A 25,860-nucleotide genomic window follows, 5' to 3' on the forward strand; every position below is an offset into this window, starting at 1 on the left:
TATAACTCATTGGTCAATTTTGCTCAAGTTGTGAATTTATTTCTGTAGAGCTTCGTGAGGGTAAGGCTCCACCTCAACGGAAAGACTTGGTACTGTTCCCAGTGGCCGTCTCGCTCCAAAGCGGCTCACTACATACGACACACATACGGAGTTGCCCTTAAATCAGACAATTCATTGCAGCAAAATTTATTCTGATCCAAGTCCAAAGATTTTGATTTGCTGATCACTTTTCCATGCCCCCACTGATTCGTGCACAGCCCTTATGACAATTCCGAACATTTTTGATGTGATGTTACTGCGACGCAACACTTCCTTTACATAGTGAAAACGAACAGCGTATTGTATTGATTTTGTCTGTAACTAGCACACAAACCAGGAAGATTGTTATAGTAGTCAAATGAGATTTCAATCTCCTTCCAAATGAAATTACAATGATCCTAAGTCCAATGCTTTTTAGTGAGCAGAGAGCATCCTTTCACTTAGTAAGACAGCCATTTTGCAATCTGCGAGAATAAAGTTGTATTCGGAGGAGAGGGGGCATATTAGAAATTTATGAGATTTTTTAATAGTAGCAAACTAGCCGTATTTTTTGAAGGGAAAAAGTAAAGTAAAAGTAGTTTTTTTTTCAGGAACATATGTGGCAACCTTACAAGAACAAAGTTATATTTTTTTTAGGAGAAATTTTAGCAGTCTTAGGAAAAATAGGTTTGTTTTTAATGTATTTTTTTTTAAGAATATTTTCATATATTAGTACAGTATTTTACAATACAGTACAATTGTACTTTTTTTTTTTTTAAAGCATCAAAGAAATTTGATAAACGCAGTCAAGGCATCACTGTATTCTGAACTAAAGTCACACCAGTCTGGAAAAGAGCCTATCTACTATGATTTATAACCTGGATACACACGTGGGAAAAGCATCTCGGCAAAGTCTCGCGAGAGCGCGCGACCTCTCAGCGCTAGCCTATTGTGAGAGTTTTTCCAGCTCTCGCGCGACCTCGGAAGTTTCCCACGCCTGTTGTTGTGGCGTCTGCCCTTTTCGCTCACTCTCGCTCCCCCCTCTCCAAAGTGTGGCCTCCCCTTCTCTTGTGTCTCCTAACCCTTTCTCCCTTCTCCCTCGTCCCGACACCTCCATTCGGCCTCTTGTTGTCTCGACGGATTCCCGGGGCTGCGGGTAAAGACGAATAAAAGGATATCGCGAGTATTGGAGTTTTGGTGAGAGTTTGTGGAAGATGGCGCCTGTTGTAACAGGGTGAGTCTGAGATTCTGGGGCTTGGTGTCTGGGAGTTCAAGTGAATCTAACTCGATAAGCGTTACTCCGCCGCATATTTGTTTGCTTTCGTCCTGCTATGCGGCCATTCTAATCTCCGCCGCTACGTTCATCACACAACGTCGTTTCTTTGTTCTAACGTATTAAAACGGTTTTTTTTTCTCCCCCTACTGTTTGCTGCGGTGTATAGTGGGCTAGCTTGACGCGAGCCGTTATTAGCACGTGTGCTAGCCAGCTACTGAAACAACAACAAAATAAAGATGAACGCCGAGTGCTCGCGCTAAAACAGCTTCTCCTCGGCTTGGTTTTGTTTGTACTCCCGCAACGTAGCCGGGGAACCAGTGCTACTTGGGGGCAGTGAGCTGTCCGATAATGGGCGCCGGTTAGCAAGATCCGCGTTAAATCACGTTGCTGCTTTGTGAACCTGCCGAAAATATAGTTGTTCCTTTCCTCGAAAAAAAAAAAAACAATCTAAAACTAATAGCCGTTTTTTTGTAGGAAAAATGTAGTGATTTTGCCAGAATAAAGTCGTATTGTTTGGGAGAAAACAAATAATCTTACAATCTTGTTTTTTCCCGGTAAAAAGTAGCTGTCTTACAAACTTAGTTTTATTTTTCGAGGGGAAAAAACAATATACTACATTGTAAATACAGTAAAATTGTTATCACTAAGAATGAAACCAATCTTACAAAAAAGTGGGAAAAAGTAGCAATCTTTTAAAAAAGTTTTTTTTTTTTATAAAAGTGGGAGGGGCAGCTTGTTAGAGGACACTGGGGTCAAGTCTGGGTGGTGAGCCACCTGGCCAGATGATATCTCTTGCTGCGTTTTTCTCTCTTTATGGTGAGGGTAGAAAAAGTACCACCAAGGTATCTCTTTGACTGCCAGACGTTTTCAGAAACGGGATGTCGCCAGTGCCAGCCGATTTAAGCATTTTGACTGATCTTTCAAGGTCCACAGAAAATTTTGTGTTTGGACTATGGAAACACACATACTACCAAATGAAAGATTGGACTCTCATCTTTCATCAGAAAAAAAAAGTTTGTTTCTACCTTATTCCGTTTTTCAGTAATCAACAATAGAAAATGGTTAGTTTCACCTCTGTTTTGAAACAAACGTCTTTTAACGTCTTTGGCACTCCTCCATAGGATTTTACTAAACGTTATTTAACGTTTTTGGCAGTCAAAGAGGTATATTAGGGGCCATACTGAAAATAATATCTTTTTTGTCAAGAAAAACATTTAGCAATCATGAAACTAAAGTTGTATTATATCAGAAAATAGAATCAATCCTACAAAATAGCATATTTTTTTCTTAACAGAAATTGCAACATAGATATTTTTTTTGGGGGAAAAGTGACCTTGTGAATATAAAAAAATGCCGGTGCCTTATAAAGTAAAAAAGATAAAAGTATTTTTTTTCAAGAAAATCTAGCTATATTGCAGAATATAAACACATTTTTTTCTAGGGATGCACGATATCGGTGGCTGATAATTATCTACCAATTTGACATCAAACAGATAAACCCAGATAACAAGGAAATCAGCCAATAATTATCGGTAATCATCGACCAATTTGATATGTATTAACATAAGTTTATACTGTATTGTGGACACCTGTATTTTCTTTAACAATGAAGCTTTTCACTTCTTGTACATAAAGCAATATCAAAGGAGCCTTGATTGATTGATAAGCCTGCTCGGAATAGACTGCTTGCTTTCCTGTCGAGCTGACCCTCCCTTTCCCCTCCCAAAACTTAACCAGGCTGCATAAAAATCTTCCAGTGATGATTTACTACGCACACTCTCACAGATCACTTCTTGTAGACTGCTCTGTAAGACTTGTGTATATTTGAAACTTCAAATAGAAAGAAACCCAAAAGACAAAAAAATTTTCATCCAGACTGTTTTATTCTTCTCGCCTAACTGCTGAAAATTCCACGACACTAGGGCTGGGTATCGATTCAGATTTCCAAAATAAATTCAATTTGATTCAGAAGGCCCCGATTCGAGTCACATTGATTTTTGATTCAGTTAAGAATTTCATTCAGTACCAATTTAAATTTTATATGGAAGACATTCTCAGAAGTACCAATGCTGTAAATAGTAGGAACTTCTTGCTCTTATATGGATATTTCCATTTAAAATTGAATCCAATACAGTTACATTAATCATGCATGTTTTATTGAACGTGACCTGATCAAAATAATAATTGAAATCGATTACAACCACAGCACTATGTAAGTAAAGTGGCAAAAACACTGGGCTTTTTTGTAAAATAAATTTCCCAGTGACGCGAGAAGGCACATTGATTTATGTTGAGGGGCGTATTAAAAGTATTGATTCATGTTTTTATGAATCGATATTGGGCTTTGAAAAAGAATATCGATTCGATTTCAAAACTTTAAAATGGTGGCAGGTGTGCTGACTCCCATTTAACATGAGTTTGAATGTGTTAATTTTGACCTAGGCATGGACCAATTACCGGTTTGTATATTTTAAGAAGTCAAGTTTTTAATCACGGCTGATGAGAGGCCAGTCGCTTTTATTTTGCTTCCTTCTCAACAGAGCAGAGTGGGGAGTTGTGAGCAGTTACACACGCAGGAGGGGAGTGAGGAAGATGAGAGAGAGCAACTGCTCTAACTACAGTGTACTTACTATGCCTTTTTGCTCTGTTGAGAGCAATTAATGCGCATTGTCTGACCAAAAACAAAACAAGACATGGTGCTCGTACTAGTTATCCTCAAGGACAACCTGAGTAGTTTGTTCTAAAAAATAGCTCACCGTGACTTAAGAAGAATTATAACAGAAGAATGTTTATTTATTTAAACTTAACATAGTGCGCAATTCTTAATGTGCCAAATATTCTATATTTTATTTAAAAATAAAAGTAGATTGTGTTCAATGGAAAATACAGACGCTCCCCAACTTACGAACGAGTTACGTTCCGAGCGATCGTTCGTAAGGTGAATTTGTTCGTAAGTTGCTTCAGTGCTATATTTTGTATTATAATTTATGTTTAAAGAGAATACGTACAGTACTGAGAGAGAGAGCGAGAGACACACACAGTATGTACATGTACGTAATAAGATAAATAAAATGAAGTCTAACTTACTTTTGGAAGATGTACTCGATGCTTAAGGATTTGATGGAGGAGGAGGAAGAGGAGGATTTTATATCATGAGAGGTTCTTCGTCGTCGCTGGAATGGGCTTCAAAAGTTACTTCCTCCTCCGTAACTTCAATGTAGGAAGAAGTTGAGGGCCGCGGAGAAGAAGATGAGGGTTGATGAGTATCTTCCTTGGAGGATTTACTAGAAACTGGCCGAAAGAAGCGATCTAACTACGATTGCAGAGTTTTCTTCTTTTTTCATCATAAATGATGCGGTAGCACTGTATGGCATCATTCAATTGATTTGCAACCTTTGTGCAACGTTCAATATTTGGGTCTTGCTGCTCGAAGAGTGCGATGGCTTTATCTATGAGCGACAGGCGTTTCTTCTTCTTCCTCCTCCTCGACACGTTGCTGAGCCTCCAATGCTGGGTGAGCTCTCACAGCCCCAAGCGTCGGTATTAGCGGCGGAAAGAAGCACTACAGTACTCGGAAAAAGGTGCGCAGTAAAAAATTAAAACTTACAGCATCTCTTTCCGAACATTTTTTGACATGCGCGCAGACATGTTCGTATGTACCGTTGTTCGTAACTCGAATGTTCGTAAGTAGGGGAGCGTCTGTATGCTGTTTTTATTTACTTAAATACTAAAAATAAAAATACATTTTGAAGCTGTAAATTTAATAACATGATATTTTAGCTAACTGTTATCATACTGTCAAATCCAATATTGACCCATGCCTATGCTGACCACAGCCACATCCAAGTTTTGCAAAAGGGTGTGCACGCTCCCAAGCCTCTCTTTTCTAGTGTGCATTTGTTTGCATCAGTGTACACTTCTGGGCTCCTTGGCTGCGGTTGATTGGGAAACGCGGGTGTGTAACGAGTGCCGCGACACAACAACGGTTTTGTGAGAGCGTGCGTGCGTGCGTCCATTCCCCCCAGGGTCCTCTCCTCTTCCCGGCTTTCCTTTTCATGAAAGGAGAGGTTCAGAGAGAGCAGCAGATGTCGAAGCGCTGACCTTTATGGTGGCAGAGGCTCGGCCCGGAGCTAAATGCAAGCCCGACAACCCCCACCTTGAGTCCCTTGTCAATCCTGCCCAAAGTGGTGTAAAATGGCACTACTGGAGCAGATTTTGGCATCCTGCCATTGGGTCACCGGCGCCTACTGCAGTACTGTTGATTTATTGACAGAGAATTGTCATTCATCTTGTAGCCATTACTTGATATGACTGAAATGGCTCTGCCTTTTAAAGACACACATTCAAAGTCACAGATGCAACAGTGGAGAACATGAGGATGGCAACCCCAAAGAGACAAAAATATACTACTGTATATATTTTTTGTTTGCTTTACTGACTCAAGCACAGTTTGAGATGCGTCCGTCCGAGCTGATTCCTCACTTGGTACTCCTGCGTTCGTCTGGCAATATGGGACGGAACATTGTGATGTAATTCTAAGGCCAGTGTGGTCTTGCAAGGAGACCCGCTGTCATGTTTGATGGGGGCCAAAGTGCTGTCGGTTGTGTTGCTGTTGGCTAAGGCAGTCGAGTACACAGCAGAGAATGAGCGTTAATGCCACAGGCGGTGGATACCGCCCCGCTGACGCTCTGTTTGGAGTGCCTCGCCGTCTTTCTTACATGAATTGTTCTCTTCCAAGAGAGCTTCCTATGGCCGGTGTTATGGAGACGACTTGCCAAGAGACGGTGGCTTCTGTGTCAGCAGCTTTTCGTCCCTGCTGTCCCCCTCACATTCAGGATGTTTCATTCAGAAAACACGAAGTGTTTCTGGCCATATGACGAGCATTTCCTGTCATTCAGCTTTAGTGGGGAAGTGCTTGGCTACTTTCAGTGCTATATTGGTTTAGATGGGAATTTGTCCATTTTCATCCAACAGACAAAATGTTTGTCCTGTGTCAAGTTTTTGTCCTCAGTCATGATTATTTATGCTGTCCAGCCACACTCAGAAGTGACTGGTTGGTTTGTGTGGAAAAGAACAATTGCCAATGAGTCTTTGGAAAGTACATGGATAGGGCTGGGCAATTAATTACAAGTGGAAGTTGATGCAAGTTAATGTTGGGAAAAAAATCTTTTAAAGCTTGTTTGCTATCCAAAGAAATGAAGCAAATTGCGGAAAAAAAACAGCAAAATGGAATAATTGCATTTGTTTTTCTGTAAGTGAAAGGAAAATAGATTTTGTGAAAGGAATCAGATTTTGTACTTACCGTACGGTCTGTGTAAAGTGAAAATAAATGTCTACCAACGGAGAAGCGTGCTGTTCACAACACAGCCAATTTTGAATGATAAAAATAATCGGCAATGTCTATGGGTGTACCCGGGGCCTTATGTTCTGAAGTGATGTTGTGTTTCATGTTTGAATATAATCACCAATTGATATTAAAGCTGCTCTGCAGCACATGCTTGCCACCAAAGTGCAATAAAACCCTTTCTGCCATGGCACGCGGAGAAAAAAAAAAAGCACCCCCCTAAAGGAAACACAGAATCTCGGGAAAGCCCCAATCGACTGCACCTCCCACGGCGAGCTGCTACTGCCGCTATCACAGTGTTGGATAAGAATGGAGTGGCAAGCAGCAAACTGGCTCGTTGTTGTGTTGTCACTTCTCATTATATTTGTCCCTGTGTCGTGCATGTGAAGTGTATACCGCGGTTCATGGTTTGCGCCACTGCTACTAGGTGGATTTTTTAGCGTTGGTTGTGGTTTTTTTATAGTACAGTGAATCCCTACATATTCATAGTTCTGCATTTGCATTCATCTCGGCACAGTTTTTATGCTCAAGCCTGAGCACTGCAAGTATACAATTGGCATGATCTTGCCAAAGAACAATATTGAAGTAAATTGATGAATATCATTTCAAAAGCAGGGCTTTGATGATCTGGCATCTATACAGAATACACAATTAGAAACCTTTTCAGTTTCAGTTACTCAGGGATTTTCGCTATTCGCTGCAGGGCCCTTTACATTATATAGTAAGTAATTACAGTGTACAGTAGTGGTGCAACGGATCACAAAAATCACGGTTCGGATTGGATCATGGATTTTAGTCACAGATCGGATCAGAAAAAAAAGACAAATAGAACTTTGTCTTCTTTTATTTAAAAAATGCCTTTGCTCGCAAAAAAAAAAAAATCGAATCAGAATGTCTAATAGGGCCGTTAGTATTTAGGAACACAACTTTAAGTGCATTATAACGCATTTTTATTTTATACATACTCCATGTATAAAATGACAGGTATCCAGCCTTTGCAATTGCGTTAAATGTTTCCGTGTTTAAAACTGTTGATAGCAATAGTGCCAGCATTAGCTAAAGTATTTAGCACGGCCACCGGGATGCCGGTGAAAAAGTGGAAGCATTTGAAGGGCTCTTATAAAAAAAAGGGGGGTGGTGGGCAGGGGGCTGCATGAGAGTGGCTCACCTGTACTGCAGTACACAGCAATTGTCTTTTTTCGACCAACTTAAATGTTGTAGCGACGCCCCTTTCCTCCGGTGTGCGTAATGACCTCGGGAGCTGCTGCGACCGACCGGTGCAAACTCACACGGTGAAAAGCCAGCGAGAGGCGAGGCGGACTCTCACCTCCACGTTCGCTATTTAATTCAAACAGACGCTTGCTTGCAGCGTTTTTTTGCTTGCGACATCCTATTTCGGCCATATTCTTTCGACTTTAAATTTATTATGCATTTCCAATTTTCGGTGGCCGAATATTCGGTGCATTGCTACGCTGAACCACAATGAGAGGGTATTGCTTTGACCACCAGCTACAGCAACAGTACCGCGTTGTGCAAATGTAATAGGTTGTTGCTAATAGCCAGAGAACATTGTTTCCTTTGCTCATTGTTGAGTAAACTTGTATCATGAATTTTGCAAGTCAGCCTGTGGGGACACCACACCGCGCGTTTACCCAGAGATGACCCCGTCGCCCGTCTCCCGCTCTTCCATAAAGAAAAGACGGGAGCACAACAGGGAGTTCTCAATTGTCAGGAAAAGAGTCAAGGAAAACAGCGGTGAGGAAGGCACGTTTCGTTTCCAGGAAAGGTGCACTGTTATCGCCGAATGTTTCGCCGCATTGTGCGGTTGTTTAACTAAGGCTGCTGCGCTGTTTCACAGAAGAATCCGCCTGGTGGCATTCCTGTGGCTGTTGACGTCAGGAGGTTTCTGCCACTCGCCTACAATCACAATGAAGTAACGGCCGTGGCTGTCATTTTGCGGGACACTCCATTGATTGTGGTTAAAAGAACAATGCGCTTTGCTTGTACGAGGCTCACACATGTGGCCGTTGGTTATCTCTGTTTTATGTGCGCTTTCTAAAATGTTTACCTAAGATCATGTCTACATACACAAGTGTGCCCTCGAAGTAACTCAACACACAGCCATTAATGTCTAAACCGCTGGCAACAAAAGTTAGTACACCCCTAAGTAGACAACATCCAAATTATGCCTTATTAGCCATTTTGCCTCCCCTGACTCATTAGTTTTACAAGGTCTCAGGTGTGATTTATGTCGGGCATGTTAAAAGTTGCATGTGCATCGGTCATTGCGCCTAATGGAAACAGTACATTGTAGGGGGGTGCGGTATAAATTTGTCCAAAGAAATTTGGACCCAGCCATTCGCAGTAATGCATTTTGATTAAGTCTTTGTATCTCTCTTACTGCTCACTGTTCAGTGTGACAGAAATGCTTCAAATGTATGGCCAGCCCTACGAGAGAGTGGAAAAAGACCTCAGTCAAATAAAGTGTTTAAGTCGTTCTTCCCACATCACCTCGCCGTTTTCCGCTATTTGTACTGGAGAATGCCTGTTTCACACTAACCTGTGGAACCTCCGCTAATTTACGAGCTACAACTGGATCGCTAACGTGGCTAAATATGATGCAAAGGCAAAAGTTCGCGTTGCATTCGGTATCTACATATCCTAAGTCACTAATCATCGCCTCCATGGCAGCAAAAATGCTGCATTATTGGAAGCATCGCCATCACGAGGTTTGGGTAAAAGACATCAAAGCTATACGAATTGCTAAGTGGTCGAAATGCAGCCGCAAAATACCCAAATAAGTGCACTTGTTCGACCGAAAAATTAGCCTTTTTGAAAATATGCATGAGGACATTGCAGTACTTTGCCAGCAGATGACAACACAAGTTCTCGTTCCGCTGATTGGCCCGGTGAACTACTTTTCATAGCGACTGAAGTGACTGTTCAGGAAAGATGGCTTGTTGAAGGGAAACAATTTGCAAGACCACCTTGACGGCAACGCTGAAACCAGACAACAGTGAACGTAGACACACGTACACACACAGATTTGTGTTGCGATGTCTGCAAAAGTATTTGTCATTTCGACGCCCGCTTAAGTTCCATAGATGGTTATTCAAATGTCGGAAATGCATGAACTCTTTCATAAGAATCTGTCACCATGTTATAACGAGCTAGCTGCTTTCACAGGCGTGAGTATCTTTGCTAACATGCTGCTCCGTGTTTGTTTCACACAGCCTTTACAAGCGTGTCTGATAATCTACAGGTATTCGGCGTGTTACATTAGCAGTCCAGTTTCACGCAAAGCAGTATTTTCACCAGTTTAGAATTTAGAAATCAAAATATGAATTGAATCTTGACTTTGGTGCATCCGATGATTAATATATTTTGTGTGTGTGCAATCTTTCTGTGGCCCGGTACCAAATGGCACATGGTGGTTTGGGATGCTGTGTTGCATTACAGGCTCAGCGGTGACATTTGTTGTCAGGCGTACAATATGTCAGGGGAAAAAATAACTGCGCATACATTGTAATTAAGTCCGAGCAGATTTGCAGATGGCGCTTGTGATGTTTTAGCGAGCGAGGCAGCGGAGGCCACCGCACTCACTCATTACGAGGGAGAAGTTCCGACTCGGTTGAGCCTAAAGGCCCGTGTCCTACAAAGGCATCAAGCTGCTCAGTCCAGATTTCTGTTCTGTTCCCATTTCAGGCTGAAAACACAATTTGTCATCGGTAGGGTGACCAATGGCTTCAATTTCGCCACCTGTTACATTTAATACAGTTAGTTAAAAGTTAAAGTAGATTTTTATGGTATCTGTTATGTACTTGAATATTTATTTTTCTGATGACATTTTAATTTTACTTTCTACATTTGAGAACAGGCATCTATACTTTCTTCAATAGACAAAACAGACATTTGAACTTTTTTCCAAATTCTGCGAATGATGAAACAGATTTTCAGTGTTGTGCACGTTTTCTCTTCAACAAACTGGCCGTCCTCGTCTTGTGTTCCTTAGCATAGCGTTGTGACAGATGGAATACTGTAGGCGGGCTCCAGAGGTGTAACATCATGTTGATAGGCCCCGGTGCAATTTATTTTTTGTGTGTCCCCACTTAATGCAAAAAGCTGATAGTTTTGAAAAGGTTGCCGACTGCATTTGGCTGTAGTTTCAGTTTGCTCATGCATTTGAATGTGAAGAGGTTGAGGCTTGAGCCTGAGAGGCTGCTCATCTTTACGAGTGCCTTGGTCTTTTTGAACCTTTTGTACAAACAAGGCAGTTAATGTTTACTTGAGTACCATGAGAATATAGGCACTTGGGGTATTTCACTTTGACTAATAATGCATCAATAATTGATGGCAAACTTCCCAGATGATCAACTGAGATTTCTTGGAATGTAGAATTATTTCTGCACTTTGATGTACTCAGCTCTGCTCCTGTGGGTTTTTTTCCCCATTAAAAGATAAGGAGTGTCAATAGCTTGCGGCCACTGCAACATGTTTCAGTCATCCATTAGCCAGCCCAAAGCGCCGGCTGGGATCCTTGTAGCACTGCCCCGTGGTCTTGCAGAATCTTTTCCCGGAGCCAAGCTACCAGCGAAACGGTGTTGCTGCGGTCGATTTTCTCTCCCGGCGAGGTGTCCCCCCGGGTGCGCTCTGGTTCCAGCAATGAGTCATCAGCTCAGCCGCGAGTGAGAAGCGGGAAATGTGTGGTTCATTCAGGGTTCAAGGCCTGTGCGCTTCATCCCCCCCCCCCCCCCCCCCCCCCGCTCTTTCTTGACAGCGCCTCCCGCCCCCCAAACACATGACCCATCTCAACCCTTAAAACCACAACCTCTCTTTCTGGCCACATTTTTTCCCCATTTACAAGATCATCGTGTTTGCCGTTCAATTTGTCTATTACAGGTTTGGAATGTCATCGGTGGTCTGAGCTAAAAATGCTGCGTTACAGGTTGTAACACAGTTGAAGTGACTCAGAATGCTATAGTGAAGTTAATCTACCGTGACGCCATAGAAATCCACGCTACATTGCGTAAAATCTGCGTTTTATAGCAACTGCTTTCCCCGTTTCACTGTTCAGACATTTATTGTATGCCAGGAGAACAGTAAAATGTTGATTGAGGGAAAGAAATGCCAACATGGTGGAAGTACACTCGAACAGAGTATGTGTATGTATGGGACATCTGTTACGATGAACTTTGTGCTCAGTCACATTACTATAACATGATTTTGTCTTTGTTTTTTTGCTGAGCTGTTTGTGGAAGTTACTTCATGTTTCTGATTGGTTACAACAACCTCTCAAGGATGTGGCAGAATTATTTAGAAGTGAAGTGACATTTTCTGTCAGTTTTTGACACATGTGTTTGTGTGTTTTGATTTATCCAGATGCCGCTTCACTAAAAGCATCTTCTCCAAGACTAGGGGGTAGTCCAGCACCCATTGGAAACTTCATGACTCCACTTTGTAATATTATTAGTCTATTCCGGCCTCTGCGCTGCGCAGTGTGCTGTTAATGTGTCCGGTTGGTGCCACATTGACCGTGTGCCAGGCCAAGAGGACTTCTTCAAAAGTCGGTCCGGAGACCATATGGAGTGTGTGCGGTCAAGAGGGAGAGCGTTAGAGAGAAGGAAAATGAGGGGGAGGGATAATGGGGGAGGCCTTTCTTTGGCTTTTTTGCCTCTGTCATTAAGGTCTCCCATGTCAAAGCCAGATGGAGCTGGTGCCTTGTGTGCAAGTGTAAGTGCAGACTGTGACCCACCCAACTACATACACACACAGACGCGCATCGCGCACGCACGCACTAACACAAGCTGAGGCCCTGCCCTTGGTTTTAGCCACCAAGCGAGGCATCTCAGGCCAGTTTCCAGACCTCGGCCATCTGCACTCAGTTAGCCAGAAGGGTCAGACAGCTCATCAGCAGTCATTGAACGTGCTCGGCTAAGCGCGTCTGCTCGTGCGACACTTAACTCTCCATTTGGATCCTCATCAAGGCTCGTTGTCATCTGATATCATCATCTCCTTCCTCTGCTGCTGTCATTTTTTCCCAGCCTCATTTATAGGGGCTGTAAAGTTGGGGATAAAACTTCTGCTGCTTCTGTGTTACTTTGTTCTTGAATACTCATTTTCTAGTTTACTTGACCATTTGGTCTTTGGTTAATGGGTTTATTTGGTTCCTTTTTGATACTAAATGTCAGTCCCAATTTAAATCGACATTGCATTGTAGTAGAAGGCAATTTTGAAATCGCGAAAGCTGCCATTTTGAAAAACAACAACAACCTATTTTGGTCAGTTGGTTGATAGGCTTCTTTTTTTTAGTAATATACCGTAATTTGCCGGAGTACAAAGTGCACCTGATTTAAAGCTGCAACAGCTAAATTATGCCATAATAAAAAACAATATGTTCATATTTTGGCCGCTTTATCTTATTACCCGCGGGCCTCCACGTTATAAGATGGGATATTTGCAAAGTTTTGGTAAAAGATTTCGTCATATAAGCCTCTCACTGAATTATGCAAATGACTGATATGAATATTCAGTATGAGGGTGGACTTGGACAGTTTAATTGGTCCATTGTGACATGTTGGGTAATTTCATTGGTCAGATGTGATGAGACTACCTGTAAGTAAATCTATTGCTATCATGAAGTAATAGATTTCATGAATATACGATGTCACGTTTAAACCGCAGGGTTCAAAGCGTGGGGAAAAAAAGTAGCATTTTGTAGTCCAGAACGTGCAGAATGTGTATTCTATTGTATTCTATTTATTAATGTGTTTACTTTCGATTAATTAATTAATTTATTTAGTGTCTTGATAAGATTGTTGCTTAAAGCAACACTAAAGAACTTTCAGTTTATGTTGATTATGGCGGCACCATTTGGACAGAAGTGGTAGTGTTATGCCTGAAGGAAGACCACATTTCCCATAAGGACAAGCACATTGCGTTGTCTTTGAGCTGGAAAAAAAGCCGGGCCAATGTTGATACTTGACTGTTCTTTTATCCGGGTAGATTGCCTTTTTTTTTTTTTTTGTCTCCTCAGACAAAACTTTTCAGTTGTTTTGCAGCTTCTGCCAGGAAAGCAGTTATCGTGCGTCGACTTTCAAATTGACTTCCGTCTTTGTAACAAATGGGGAAAGGGGGATGTGACGTATGCCATAAAGCAGCCAGCAAGTTCCTTAGTGCTACTTTAAGAAGTGCAGTCCACATGTTTAAATTTGTTTTAATATCCTTTTCGTAATGCCCTGACATATGGGAAAGGAGAGCCATAGTTACCAATGCACTACTGTAAAACACAGACAGAATGAGCACAGGAGCACAGCTTGCTCTCAAGTGATTGATTCGGTGGTTGATTTGGTGATATCACATGCACGCACAGTATTTTCTATACTTTTTTTTTTGCTTGCAGTTTTTGTGTGGGGTCAAACATGTTTCCAGTGTGTTTAAAGAATGTTAGGCAGTTGTACTAACCCCCCCAAAAAAGGTGTCTATTGCAGACTTTCTCTTATAGCAGGCATTCTTAATGTACTCATAATGAACTGTAATCTCTGACATTGTCTTCTAACAATGAGTAGCACTCAAGTACAATGCTCTTGTTTTGGCTGAAAAAGTATCTGTTTGAATTGTCCATTTAGTATGCAGCGTGTGCGAGTCTCATTATCCACGGCAATAACAGTTTCAATGCCACGTGAGTGTTGTTATTCAATTCTTGAGTGTGCTGTGAGCACGCCTAATGTTCAAATCAATTTAGACTCGTTTTCCTTGCAGTGTTGACATCCTCGTTTCCACTCTCCTGTTTATGAATGGCTGGCAAAGAGGCAAGATTGTAAAATATTTTCTGTAGGTGTGCTGCTCTAGCTGCTGCATGGGTTTGCGCGCACTGAGGGCACACGCCGGATTGCCATGCCAAGCGCGGAACCAGCCCGGGGGCACACTCTACCGTTGTCCCGGTCACAGTGTTTCCAAGCTCTGGAATTCTCATTCCTCTCATCGACCCCTTTTGCTTCCGATACAAGTTTAGTGTCCCAACTTGGCTGCCCTCACCTTGACATTTTTTTCCTCTTGATGATTAAGTATGTGGTCAAAAGATGTGTGCTTAATATTGCAGACTATAGTAAGATTTTTGGGATTTTTTTCGTTATATCCTTGTAGTGCGCTGAATAATATAATAATATGCTCATTGTCCTCGCTAGTAAGAAAATTTGCATCCTACTAACAATAATACTCGTAGCGTGTAGGTGTCAACTAGTCCACAGTTTTGCCTTACTAGTAGTTAAATGTTATTCTATCAGTCGTTTTACTAGTGTGCCCTTGACTTTCTACTTGAGCTTGCTAATAGCACTACTAATAAAGTGCTAGGTGTTAATATAATTTCATGATTAGTACTAGTAGTAATGCGCTTGTCAACTTGTGTACACTTTTGCCTCACTAGGAAAATGTAATTGCTCTGCTTAAATAGTGCACAGAAGTCTCATACAGTAAGACAGTCATTCTGCTAGTGCATAACTTGAATTTTCATACTAGTTTGGACAAGGTGTACTAATGATTGGACAATTTTTTACCCTAGTTATTGGCCACTCACAGCATGGCTCGTCATTGCCAAGGAAGTGAGTCTGCTGGAGTATTTTTTTTAATGCCTTGATTCTTTGTTATGCGAGCCATGTGACATCAGTATGCAGGTATTCATCAGCTGATTGCTCACGGGCTAGAATTTCCCAAGATTCTTGAACATTTTTGCGTGGCGAGACCTGTTTTTCACCCTGGTGCGCTTGAAGAAAAACCTCTATCCATTCGCTTCTGCGCCTTCATCATGTCTGCCAGTATAATTAGACTGCTTCGCCACATGTCGACCAAAATTGGCAATTTACCGGCCAGATTAGAATCTGATCTTTTTGTTAGATTTTCATATGTGGTTGGTGTCACCAAATTGTCCCGTGGCTATCACGAGACAGAAGAGGCATGTTGATAATGAGGTGTGCCACCACCACTACGAGCATCTGCTATCAGCCCTCAGGCGAGGAAACCAGACACTTTCTTACAGGCCACAATGCTCTTCATTCTGTGAGCCTCAACAGTCTTTAGGATAAAAACGTTGCTATACTCCAGATCATGACAGTTACCAGTGTCATCGGTCTTGTTAAACGCAAACTTTATTATCCCCATCTAACCTCAGATCAGTGCACCTTTTTCTGTTTGTGTAGGAAAATGTATGATTGTGTACAGTGAACCTCTGGTAATCCTTGGGGATAGTTTTCAAGCATGCCAACAAACAAATCCAGCATATCAATTCAACTCAACTAAAAAAATTCATAAAGCTTTTAAAAACAAAGCTGAAACAAAATGCTGCACATAACAATCACACGTCAAACACAGGACAATTGAACATAATGTTCATAATATATGTTTGGCATTTTCTACAGTCAATTTCAATTTGATAGATCAAAAAAAATCTGATTAATCAACTAATCAAAGGACAGATGAATCAATTATGAAAGTAACTCTTGATGAACAGCTCTAAGATTGAAAAATGTGCAGCTAATCCTTGTGATTGGATCGGTAGTGCATTAGTAAACCATCTAAAATGTGGCAGTTGCAGATTGGATTATGTTACAGTCAAAACGACCTGTCCGTCACCCTCTTGTTGGTCTCGTGTTCTGACTCAGACATGAAGTGTGTCTGTTGATTTTGTGTTTACTTTTTCATTAGACTGAGAATTCTCAGGCAGCCCAAAAGCACTCAGGGTTTCAATAACGATTCAGCCATCGTTTTTGGCTGCATCTGTAAAGGTGGCACATGTGGAGGGCTGACCTCCAGCAAATACAGATCTTGTCATGTAAACTAATAAGAATATTTACAGAGGTAACAAACAGCACTGGGCCACACCGGGCTGAGGTTTATACCTAGAAACAGTGCAGTTGCAGCACATTTGCAACTCTGCCTATTGTGGTTTCCTGTGTTGGATCGTCTTAAGCGGAGTACGTCTTTTCAGGTTTTGCGCTCTTGTTGAAATGCTGTGTAATTGCCACAACATGCTACCAAAACTGTGGCTAAATAGGAAATTGGTACAATGGTTGGTGTCAAGGAAGTATGTTTAAGTAATACAAGGAGTTTATGGTATAGTCATTTCGGTGGGAGTTGGCAATCAGGTTTTGTTTGTGTTTTTTGCTGTTTGCTGTCTTATCTCTCGCTTTGGGAGTGCCTGTATGAGATCATAACAGGCGGAGATGTATCGCTACTCGAAAAGACAGGTTAAAAGATTCCCGCGTCCACTTCTTGACTGCCTGTAACCGCCTTTTCCGCTGCAGTATCCCATTCCTCCATCCCCCTCCTCCGGAATCCATTAGCTTGCAAAGACATCCGCGCTGCACTGTGGGAACCTTATCGATCGCCCCCATTTTGCAGGGATTCCGACCAATCGTGGCTTTCTTATCTTTCCTCTGAGTCTTGTTCTCCTTACCAAGATTCCTAACCAATGGATATTTGATATTTGTGATTGTCCACAATTGCTACATTAACAATGTAGTGACTCGTGCACTTGAGCAGAGTGTTGTCAAAGACAAAAGTATTGTCATGAGCAAACATAATGTTATTTGTGTCATGCATGTGCAGTAAATCCGAACTTTAAGCAGTGTTGACAAACGTGGTTGGTGGTTGCACTCTGCCGTCACATTGCATTTTCTTAGATCATGCATGCTCTATTGTCATCATGATTTCTCATATCAGCCCGCCATTGTGTTTTGTGTCTTCTCGCTTCAGGAAGTTCGGGGAGCGTCCTCAGCCTCAGCGCCTCACTAGGTGACACACACACACACACACACACACACACACACACACACACACACACACACACACTCGTTTGGTGTATATTTTGTATTTTACTATTTACCAGAAGTTTGTGTGTGTTTGTGACAGACATATTGTATGTATGAGACTAAGGTGTGTGCGTGTGTAAGTTTGTGCATGTATATGTCAGGAAGAGGGACTGTATTGTGTGTCCGTGCGTGTATTGTGTATGTATGGGTATGAGAAAGAGAGAGGCTGTAAAGGTGTACACTATGTGTGTGTGTGCACGTGCAGGCTCACTGGCTGTGCAAATGTCGGGCATTGTGTTTCCAATCCTGACAGGGCTTCCCCTAAAAAGCCCTCTTAGGACTCAGTGTTTTAGCTGCCCGTTACTGTCGCCTGACTGAAAATGAGGCGCCAGTGGTAAATCCATTAATTTTACCTGGATGTGTGTTTCAGTGTGTACTGTGACACAGTTTCAGCCTTTCACGTTTGAAATAACCGCACATCTTTTTTTCTTTTTTTTTTCACACGGGAATTTGATTAGAACTCTGCGTGTGAACAGCACTTGGCCACTTGTAAAGATGACAGCGCCTCCGCCGGGGCCGTCTCGTGGCGGTGTATACGGTTTCCCATGATTGCTGCCGCATGCAAGGCTTTGAATCCATTCAAATGTTTTTACAGGGTTGCAGCAAGGTGGATGTCGGCACTAAAAATGGCACGGCGGCTGACAGAAATATATAAAATCCCCCTATGAGTGAAAGCTTAATTGCGTAATAGAAAGACCGCGATGTTGCGTCTGGAACAGGCCCCCGGAGTTGGGCTTTACCTAACATTGGATTATTTCAATGAAATGAAGCTGGACCAATTTTTTGTGGCACTTATGGCCATTATCAGGATCATTTTACATGTGGTTAATGTTTAACTGTGTAACAAAAATCTGATGAGCTAATAATAACAATATTAAATATTCGGTGGCATTTGTAAAGTGACACCAAAGGGGAAGGCCTGGGCAATTAATCAATTTTATCAATTAATTTATTTGTCAGGATTACCCGCCACCCCCCTTACACTAAAAACATTACTGTAGCCAGGCGGCAGAGTTAGAAGAACACAAGCAATCGCATACTGTTTCTTTAGCGGTCAACTTTATGACTTGATGTCTGGTGGCCAGGGAAAATGATGACAAATACAAGCAGTTGAACCATGACATTTCCTTTCATGTATCAAAAGACCTGATGTGAATTTTGCCGAGAACAGGTTTTCAAAAGTTTAGTAATAAAATAATGTAGTTTGGTGGATCTTTGTAACAGTAGGGATATGGATGCCATGTCACTTTGGTCTTAACTACTTAATGTTAACTACTACAATACTGCTTCTTGAGAATAACAGAAGTTATAAAATAAAATTGGCTGACGTAGCTCTGACTCCACCTGCTATTTTTTAAGCTCAAATATGAGCAAAAATACAGTATCAGCTCTGATACTTGTATTGGCGAACCCTAACCCTAAAAAACACTATGAGCACACTTACCGAGGAACTGTAATGTAATTGCCTTGTTAGCCTGCTGTAAATTTCCTGATCCATTTTGAACTAGATCAACCTTAATCTCCTTCAGCCGTCCCCCTCTTTCCAAACTGCCCCTCCCACTCACACACGCACTGTGAGGGGCCTCTTGGTTACCATAACAAAGGCCCCATCTAACCCGAGCGTGCGGCGTGGTGTTGCGAGGCAGAGTGGGAAGCGCGAGCGTGTCAGGTGTCACTGACATCTGTGCCTGAGCGAGGGGCGCGTTGCCGGCCATGCGCTCGTCTGCTCGTCCCCCCCCCCCCCCCCCAAGCCGGTCGTCAACGGTTCAGCTCAGTGCACCCCCACACCCCATCTCCATCCTCGAATGGACCCAGCTGGAGGGAGCTAGCGTTGCTTTTTTTGGCTGAGGAGGCATTAAAAGGGGGTCAACTTGAGTGTACAATACGCACACATGTTGCTTTGTACAGTGAAGCTTCGCAGGGGTTACCACCGCAAATAGTAGACCCCCCCCCCCCTCCACCACCACCCACAAACAGACATTTTTCAGATTTCCCTGAATTGTTAGTTTAACCCTTAAATATGCCACTCCGTTCCCCTCTTCTGTCTTCCCTGTGTTTTAATTCCAGAGAAGCCATGAGGAACTACCTGAAGGAGAGAGGTGACCAAACTGTGATGATCCTGCATGCCAAGGTTGCACAGAAATCCTACGGCAACGAGAAAAGGTGAACTGTCGCACCTCGCCTATTTTGCAACTGTCCCGGGCTCGTAGCGGCCTGCTTTTCTTGGCCCAATCATCAAGTTGTCGCCCTGTAAATCAACCGCGGAGACGGCCTCAGGAGAGTCCGAATTTGGGTTCAGAGGTTCAGCTTCTGGAAGGTGATTTATGACCAGGGAAGCGCACAGCTGATGATACTTGAAAAGTTTAAAGAAAAAGTGTTCAAAAGTATTTTGAAAAATCCAAATGAGTCCAATGAGTCCTGGATTGTAAAGCGTCACTTGTTTATGAAATGGAGGGGGTTTGTTTCTTGCCTCACTGTCGGTGCTTGGCCGCCCTCTGCTGGAGGCAAAGGGTGCCACAAAGCTCTACCAAGTGTGTCAAGCTTGTTTTTTTAATCAAGGACAATTATTGTTACTATATACAGTCATGGAACAAAATTGTGTTCACCTTGTTTTCTTCAATTTCTTTTTTACTTTAATGCATGGTGCCACTCAAGTTGTTTTATGTGACTGACAGAATAGAAAACATGGAATGCCTGAAAGCACCGTTTTTGGTCGTGCGATGATGCCTTTGCTATTTGTGTAAGGGCTTAACTGATTGTACGTGTGTCCAGGTTCTTCTGCCCTCCCCCGTGTGTGTACCTGATGGGCAGCGGCTGGAAGAAAAAGAAGGAGCAGATGGAGCGGGACGGATGCTCCGAGCAGGAGTCGCAGCCATGCGCCTTCATCGGCATCGGCAACAGCGACCAGGAAATGCAGCAGCTTAACTTGGAGGGGAAGGTATGACGGTCACCTACCACATTGCAGTGGTACCTTGACTTAGGGATGGTGCTCGTGAACTGGGGCGGATAAAAGAAGTTAGTTAGCAGCTTAGTCATGGAATGAAACTCGCGAGTCTAAGTACAACTGCACATTTCCCATGTTCCACTCTCATGTGATTCATCTTGTCTTCCTGCATGTCCCGTCCCCAGAACTATTGCACAGCTAAAACCTTGTACATATCGGACTCCGACAAGAGAAAGCACTTCATGTTGTCTGTCAAGATGTTCTACAGCAACAGCACCGACATCGGTGTCTTCCTGAGCAAGAGGATCAAGGTCATCTCCAAGCCTTCCAAAAAGAAACAGTCACTGAAAAACGCCGACTGTAAGTAGTTCAGTCACTTGGTTATGTCACAAACAGGGCACCTGCAGTGTTCACATTTTTCTCCACGCTTATCTCACTGTTAACACAGCTGCTGTGGAAGCAGGGGTCGCTTCTTCTGGGGGTCATTATGTAACCCAGAGGTTGGTTAACTTAGGCGCTTGGATTTTTAAAAGGCACACGTGGACCAGGCCATTTTGTAGATTAGATTTTTTTCCATGTATGCATGTCTAAAATATATATTACATACAGTGTTCCCTCGCTATAACGCAGTTCACTCTTAATATTTCAATTTGAAAAATACAATTTAATAGTTGAATAAAGTCTAAAACGTTGAATATATATGCAAAAGTGTTTTGCACAGGTATCAATTTTCTACATTTTATTTTTGATTAATTACTCAACATAAAATGTTTTATTTTTTTAAATTGAAAAAAATAAATCTTCAACTCTGAATTCGAATTGATTGATTTATTAAAATAAAATAGATGTTTAGATGAAGTAATAATTTATTCTCATATTTAATTTTAATTATGCAACATTTCATATAATAAATAGGGTAAATATATTTGTAAAATCCTTTATTTTAGAAATACAAACTAGGACTCACTCGAGCACAGAGCATCCCTCGACCTCTGACTACCCGCGGTAGGTGACGTGGGCCCAGCAAAGTCTCGGTGGGCGTTCTTTTTCTTCTTCTTCTACTTTCTTTTGCCGGTTGTCTTGCCATTTGATTCTCAGTGCAATGAGGTGCAAAGTGCTAAATTGGACCTGCAAACGGTGATGTAAAACCCACCCTTGTACCTAAACATGTTTGTTTTGCTCAAGTAATTCATTCCCATGTTTTAAGTTTTATAATTCATGATTAATGTAATTCTAAACTATTTAATGTGATCAATGAATAGATACGTTTCCATGAAACGTTTTTTGCGAAATGAATGCAACAAATACGACAGGTGTGCTCATTTTGCTCATGCTCGGTGGCCGTGATTTACTCTCTTTCTCTAGTGTGCATCGCATCGGGCACCAAGGTGGCGCTGTTCAATCGCCTACGCTCCCAAACTGTCAGTACACGTTATCTCCACGTTGAGGGGGGCAACTTCCATGCCAGCTCCCAGCAGTGGGGAGCCTTCTTCATCCACTTGTGTAAGACCCCACCCCCAAAAGCCCACTGAGTGCTCCCGCGCACTGTGCCGTATTAAAAATGGAGCGCTCATTTTTGTCTTTCAGTGGATGACGATGAGTCTGAGGGGGAAGAGTTCACTGTGAGAGACGGTTACATCCACTACGGCCAAACGGTCAAGCTTGTGTGCTCAGTCACCGGCATGGCACTGCCCAGACTGGTACGCGAGAAAGTCACGTCTTTCCTTTCCTTTACCCTCCTTAACTCTCCTTTCCGCCTCTCGTCAGATCATTCGTAAGGTTGACAAGCAGACGGCGCTGCTGGATGCCGACGACCCGGTGTCCCAACTCCACAAGTGTGCCTTCTACTTGAAGGACACCGAGCGCATGTACCTGTGCCTCTCGCAAGAAAGGATCATCCAGTTTCAAGTGGGTGCTTTTGCCTTGGTGCAGGCTGGTGACGAAGCCCGAGGGAACCATTTCATTTCATTTCATTTCATCTCATGCCACAACATAGACGAATGAAACACAATCTCCAATGCACAGCATCACCACTCGATAAAAGTGGGTAAAATTTCCTGTCATTTGTCTTCTCTTGTCAATCGCCGTCCTCTTTTCCAGGCCACTCCGTGCCCAAAGGAACCAAACAAGGAGATGATCAATGACGGCGCCTCCTGGACAATCATCAGCACGGACAAGGCCGAGTACACTTTCTACGAGGGCATGGGCCCCGTCCAGTCGCCTGTCACCCCTGTGCCTGTGGTCGAGAGCCTGCAGGTTATTTTTATTGACATAAACATCTTAGTCATAAAAATAATGAAAGGATTTATTACTATTTATATATTTTTAAAAAAAGAAAATTCAAAAAATCATGTTTGTCTGCATGCAGCTCAACGGCGGCGGAGATGTTGCCATGCTGGAGCTAACTGGGCAGAACTTCACCCCGATTCTGCGCGTGTGGTTCGGAGATGTCGAGGCCGAGACTATGTACAGGTGTGCCTTTGCAACATCATTCCATCTATTTTTTTCCTTTACATTCCAGGCAAACTCACAATAAATATTTGTCTTATTGTGACCACGTAAAAAAAACCTTTACTTTATAGTTTTACCTTTTCCACATGCTTTAAACTGTTGGGGTGTTCCGATCAGGGTTTTATGCTGCAGAATCTGATACAATCTTCCATGAGTGACATCGGCCAATACTGTGTTCCATACTGATCACATAGATTAGCTGCACATTTTCATTTTGCCCACTAACCATTTTTTTTTTTAAATAATTTGTCAGTTATATTTTTTGTTTAATTGATTCTATCCAAATTCCTATCCCTTTGTTACACAAATACAGGACAATATTTAAAATTGACAATGCAGAAAATGCACACAAAAAGTATGATTCTGTTACTGGTTTGATCTATAATGTGCTGTGTTAATGGAAAGGGGGAATTTGCAACAGTCTGGTCTCTAGTTGGCTGCAGGCAATGAAAGGCCTTGATTGACATATGCCACTCATGTACTTTTCCACGGAAATTGGCCAATCAGAGTTGGTGGCCAATCGATTGGAGCACCACGACTTTTAAAACACATTCAACTTATTAAAACACACATTTTAAACGGAGTGGATTTTAGTGTGTGTACCAGCAGCAAAGCAAAGACTGAGAGAATAAAAATCAATTCAATGTGCTGCATATCCATTTGTTTGTATTATACTGCCCTCAAGTGGCCAAGAACGCACAATGTCTGAAGAAAAAAATGTGGTAGAATTGTTTCATTTCTATTTGTCTTGTCTTGTTTTTTGTTGTTTTTTGCAATTATTATATATTTTTGGGGGGAGGCTGGAATAGATAAATGGCATTTCTATTCAAAGATGAGTCGAAATAGAAAAGAGGGGTCGGTACATCTCTGACTTCTTTTTTTTGTCTTGTCTGCAGGTGTGCAGAGAGCATGCTTTGCGTAGTGCCCGACATTTCGGCCTTCCGCGAGGGCTGGCGCTGGGTGCGGCAGCCCGTCCAGGTGCCTGTCACACTGGTAAGGGAAGATGGCCTCATCTACTCCACCTCGCTTACCTTCACCTACACACCGGAGCCTGGGCCACGGCCACACTGCAACGCCGCCGGCGCCATCCTGCGGGCCAGCAATGCTGGCCTGCTGAGCAATAGCGGCGGGCCGGAGGCGGCCGGCGGCGTGTACGGCCCCGGAGGGGGCGTCACGTCCTCGTCGGCCGCCGCCGCCGTGGTCTCCTAATTCTCAATCCACAAGCTAAGTTACCGCAAGGTTGAGAATTGTTTGGAATAGTTCGACAAAACACACACAAAAAAGTTCTGCGTTTCAATTGGGGTTAAAGGGTGAAATCACAAATGTTCGGGAGAAAGAGAGAAAAGCGGGGGTAATCTGAAGGAGTGTTGTCACAAAGACGCCCTGTTACAAGACGGGGCGGAATGTGCTCTCCCCTCGCCGCCTGTTCGGCACCGGTCCTGTTGGTCGAGAACGTGGCCGTTTCACGGTTCTTGCTCCCGTTTTGCACTGCCCTCCAAATGCTTCCCAATCCCAAGTATTCCTGTTGCGTTAGCTGCGCTTTAGGGATGTATGTCGGAGGTGGCGCCAGGACGCAAAGGGACACGCAATCGTGATGTTAACGTAGTTTTTTTGGACCAAGGAATTTGTATAAGCTTTAGCAAAGGTACACTTTTCTCCAAACCTTTATTAAACATATTGTACACTTTTGTTACCAAATAGTTTGTATTCTTCCTATAAAGTTGTGCTCCCCAAACACCTGCCCTTATTTTTCCCTCTTCTGTTGTAGGGGGGAAATTGAAAAGTGAATATGTGTATGTATGTATATGTATGTATGTATGAATGTGTGTGTGAGTGAGAGAATGTGTGTGTGTGTGTCAGGGGAACCACCTCAGAGGGCCTATTTTTTAATCTCATTGGTTTTTATGAAGTCTTTAAAAGAAAAGCTTTAAGCAACGCCTCTGCCTTGCCTGCAATACGTGCGCCATGTCTCCTTTTTGGAATCCCACTTATGACTGGAGCGTTTTTTTTTGTTTTGTTTTTTCACGGACAAAAACAAAAAGGACATACTTGCAAAGCTAGTCGGGAAAGAGAGAGTGCAAGAGAGAGCCTTAGTACTGTGCAAGAGAACTGTGTGTGTATACAGTCCATATCATGTGTGTCCGTGGATCACGTGGACGCGTCTTCCAAGTGAGCTTGACGACAACAACAACAACAACAACAACAAAAGACACTTTTTCAATTCAATGTGGCCTTACTGACGAGTTCAGTTACAACGACAACAAAAAAACGCTTCCGCTCACTATCTTGTCCAATTTCTCCGCCGGTACTGTCACACGAGAGCCTTCTTTTTCTAAAACTCCAAGTGTTTGCACGCACGGAGCATATCAAGGCCTTCTTTGTGTTATTCAAGCTTTCCTAACAGCAATATTGTACAGCACTACGAGTTCACCAGCCAGCAAGTGTATACCGCATGTCTTTGAAAAGGAAAACCGAGTCGGACTCACTCCATCAACTCTCCAAACAGTCCAAAAGGAAATAAAAGCAGGCAATACGTGTGACCTTTACAGTACGACTGTAAACTTGAATGTGTGCTGAATGAAGTGCACCAATAAGTAGGAACAAAAAAAGATAACCACAAATTAAGTTATACTACCCTCATCTGCCTGTTTATCATGAAATGTTGTATATTTTATTATTTTTAAATTATTGGTACAAAGTTTCCCCTTCATCTTATATCAAAAAAGTGCATTATTGCCTGTGCTGCCTCGGTTGGCCTGGGATTTTTATTGTCATTATTGTTATTATCAGTCAAATGCCACTTCTTGTCTGGGTTTGTTCGGCAACAAAGTGGAGTGTAGCAATTCAAATGCCCTTTACCAGCCAGGTCTGGCCCTCTTCCCGCCTCCTGTGATGTTTTTTTTTC

At 42.5% G+C, this 25,860-nt stretch overlaps 1 protein-coding gene across 1 annotated transcript; it reads left to right on the forward strand.

The window, feature by feature from the left end:
- Nucleotides 1-1,006: 1,006 nt before the first annotated feature.
- rbpjb (recombination signal binding protein for immunoglobulin kappa J region b) lies at nt 1,007-24,653 on the forward strand. The gene is made up of 11 exons (XM_077544015.1): nt 1,007-1,252; nt 17,385-17,423; nt 19,568-19,663; nt 20,273-20,438; nt 20,630-20,804; nt 21,810-21,947; nt 22,032-22,144; nt 22,212-22,352; nt 22,545-22,700; nt 22,813-22,916; nt 23,852-24,653. Exons 1-11 carry the CDS (start codon nt 1,233-1,235, stop codon nt 24,162-24,164), a joined length of 1,461 nt encoding a protein of 486 aa, XP_077400141.1. The 5' UTR covers nt 1,007-1,232; the 3' UTR covers nt 24,165-24,653.
- The last annotated feature ends 1,207 nt before the right edge of the window (nt 24,654-25,860 follow it).

This window comes from Vanacampus margaritifer, chromosome 15, assembly GCF_051991255.1.
Source record: "Vanacampus margaritifer isolate UIUO_Vmar chromosome 15, RoL_Vmar_1.0, whole genome shotgun sequence".
Classification (NCBI taxonomy): domain Eukaryota; kingdom Metazoa; phylum Chordata; class Actinopteri; order Syngnathiformes; family Syngnathidae; genus Vanacampus; species Vanacampus margaritifer.

Bases quoted from the DNA above. Each gene is read 5' to 3' on its own strand.
- rbpjb (XM_077544015.1), top strand. From the start codon at position 1,233: ATGGCGCCTGTTGTAACAGG. The intron at 20,439-20,629 runs GTATGACGGTCA...TCCCGTCCCCAG, and splicing joins AGCTTAACTTGGAGGGGAAG to AACTATTGCACAGCTAAAAC. The intron at 22,353-22,544 runs GTGGGTGCTTTT...CCTCTTTTCCAG, and splicing joins AAAGGATCATCCAGTTTCAA to GCCACTCCGTGCCCAAAGGA.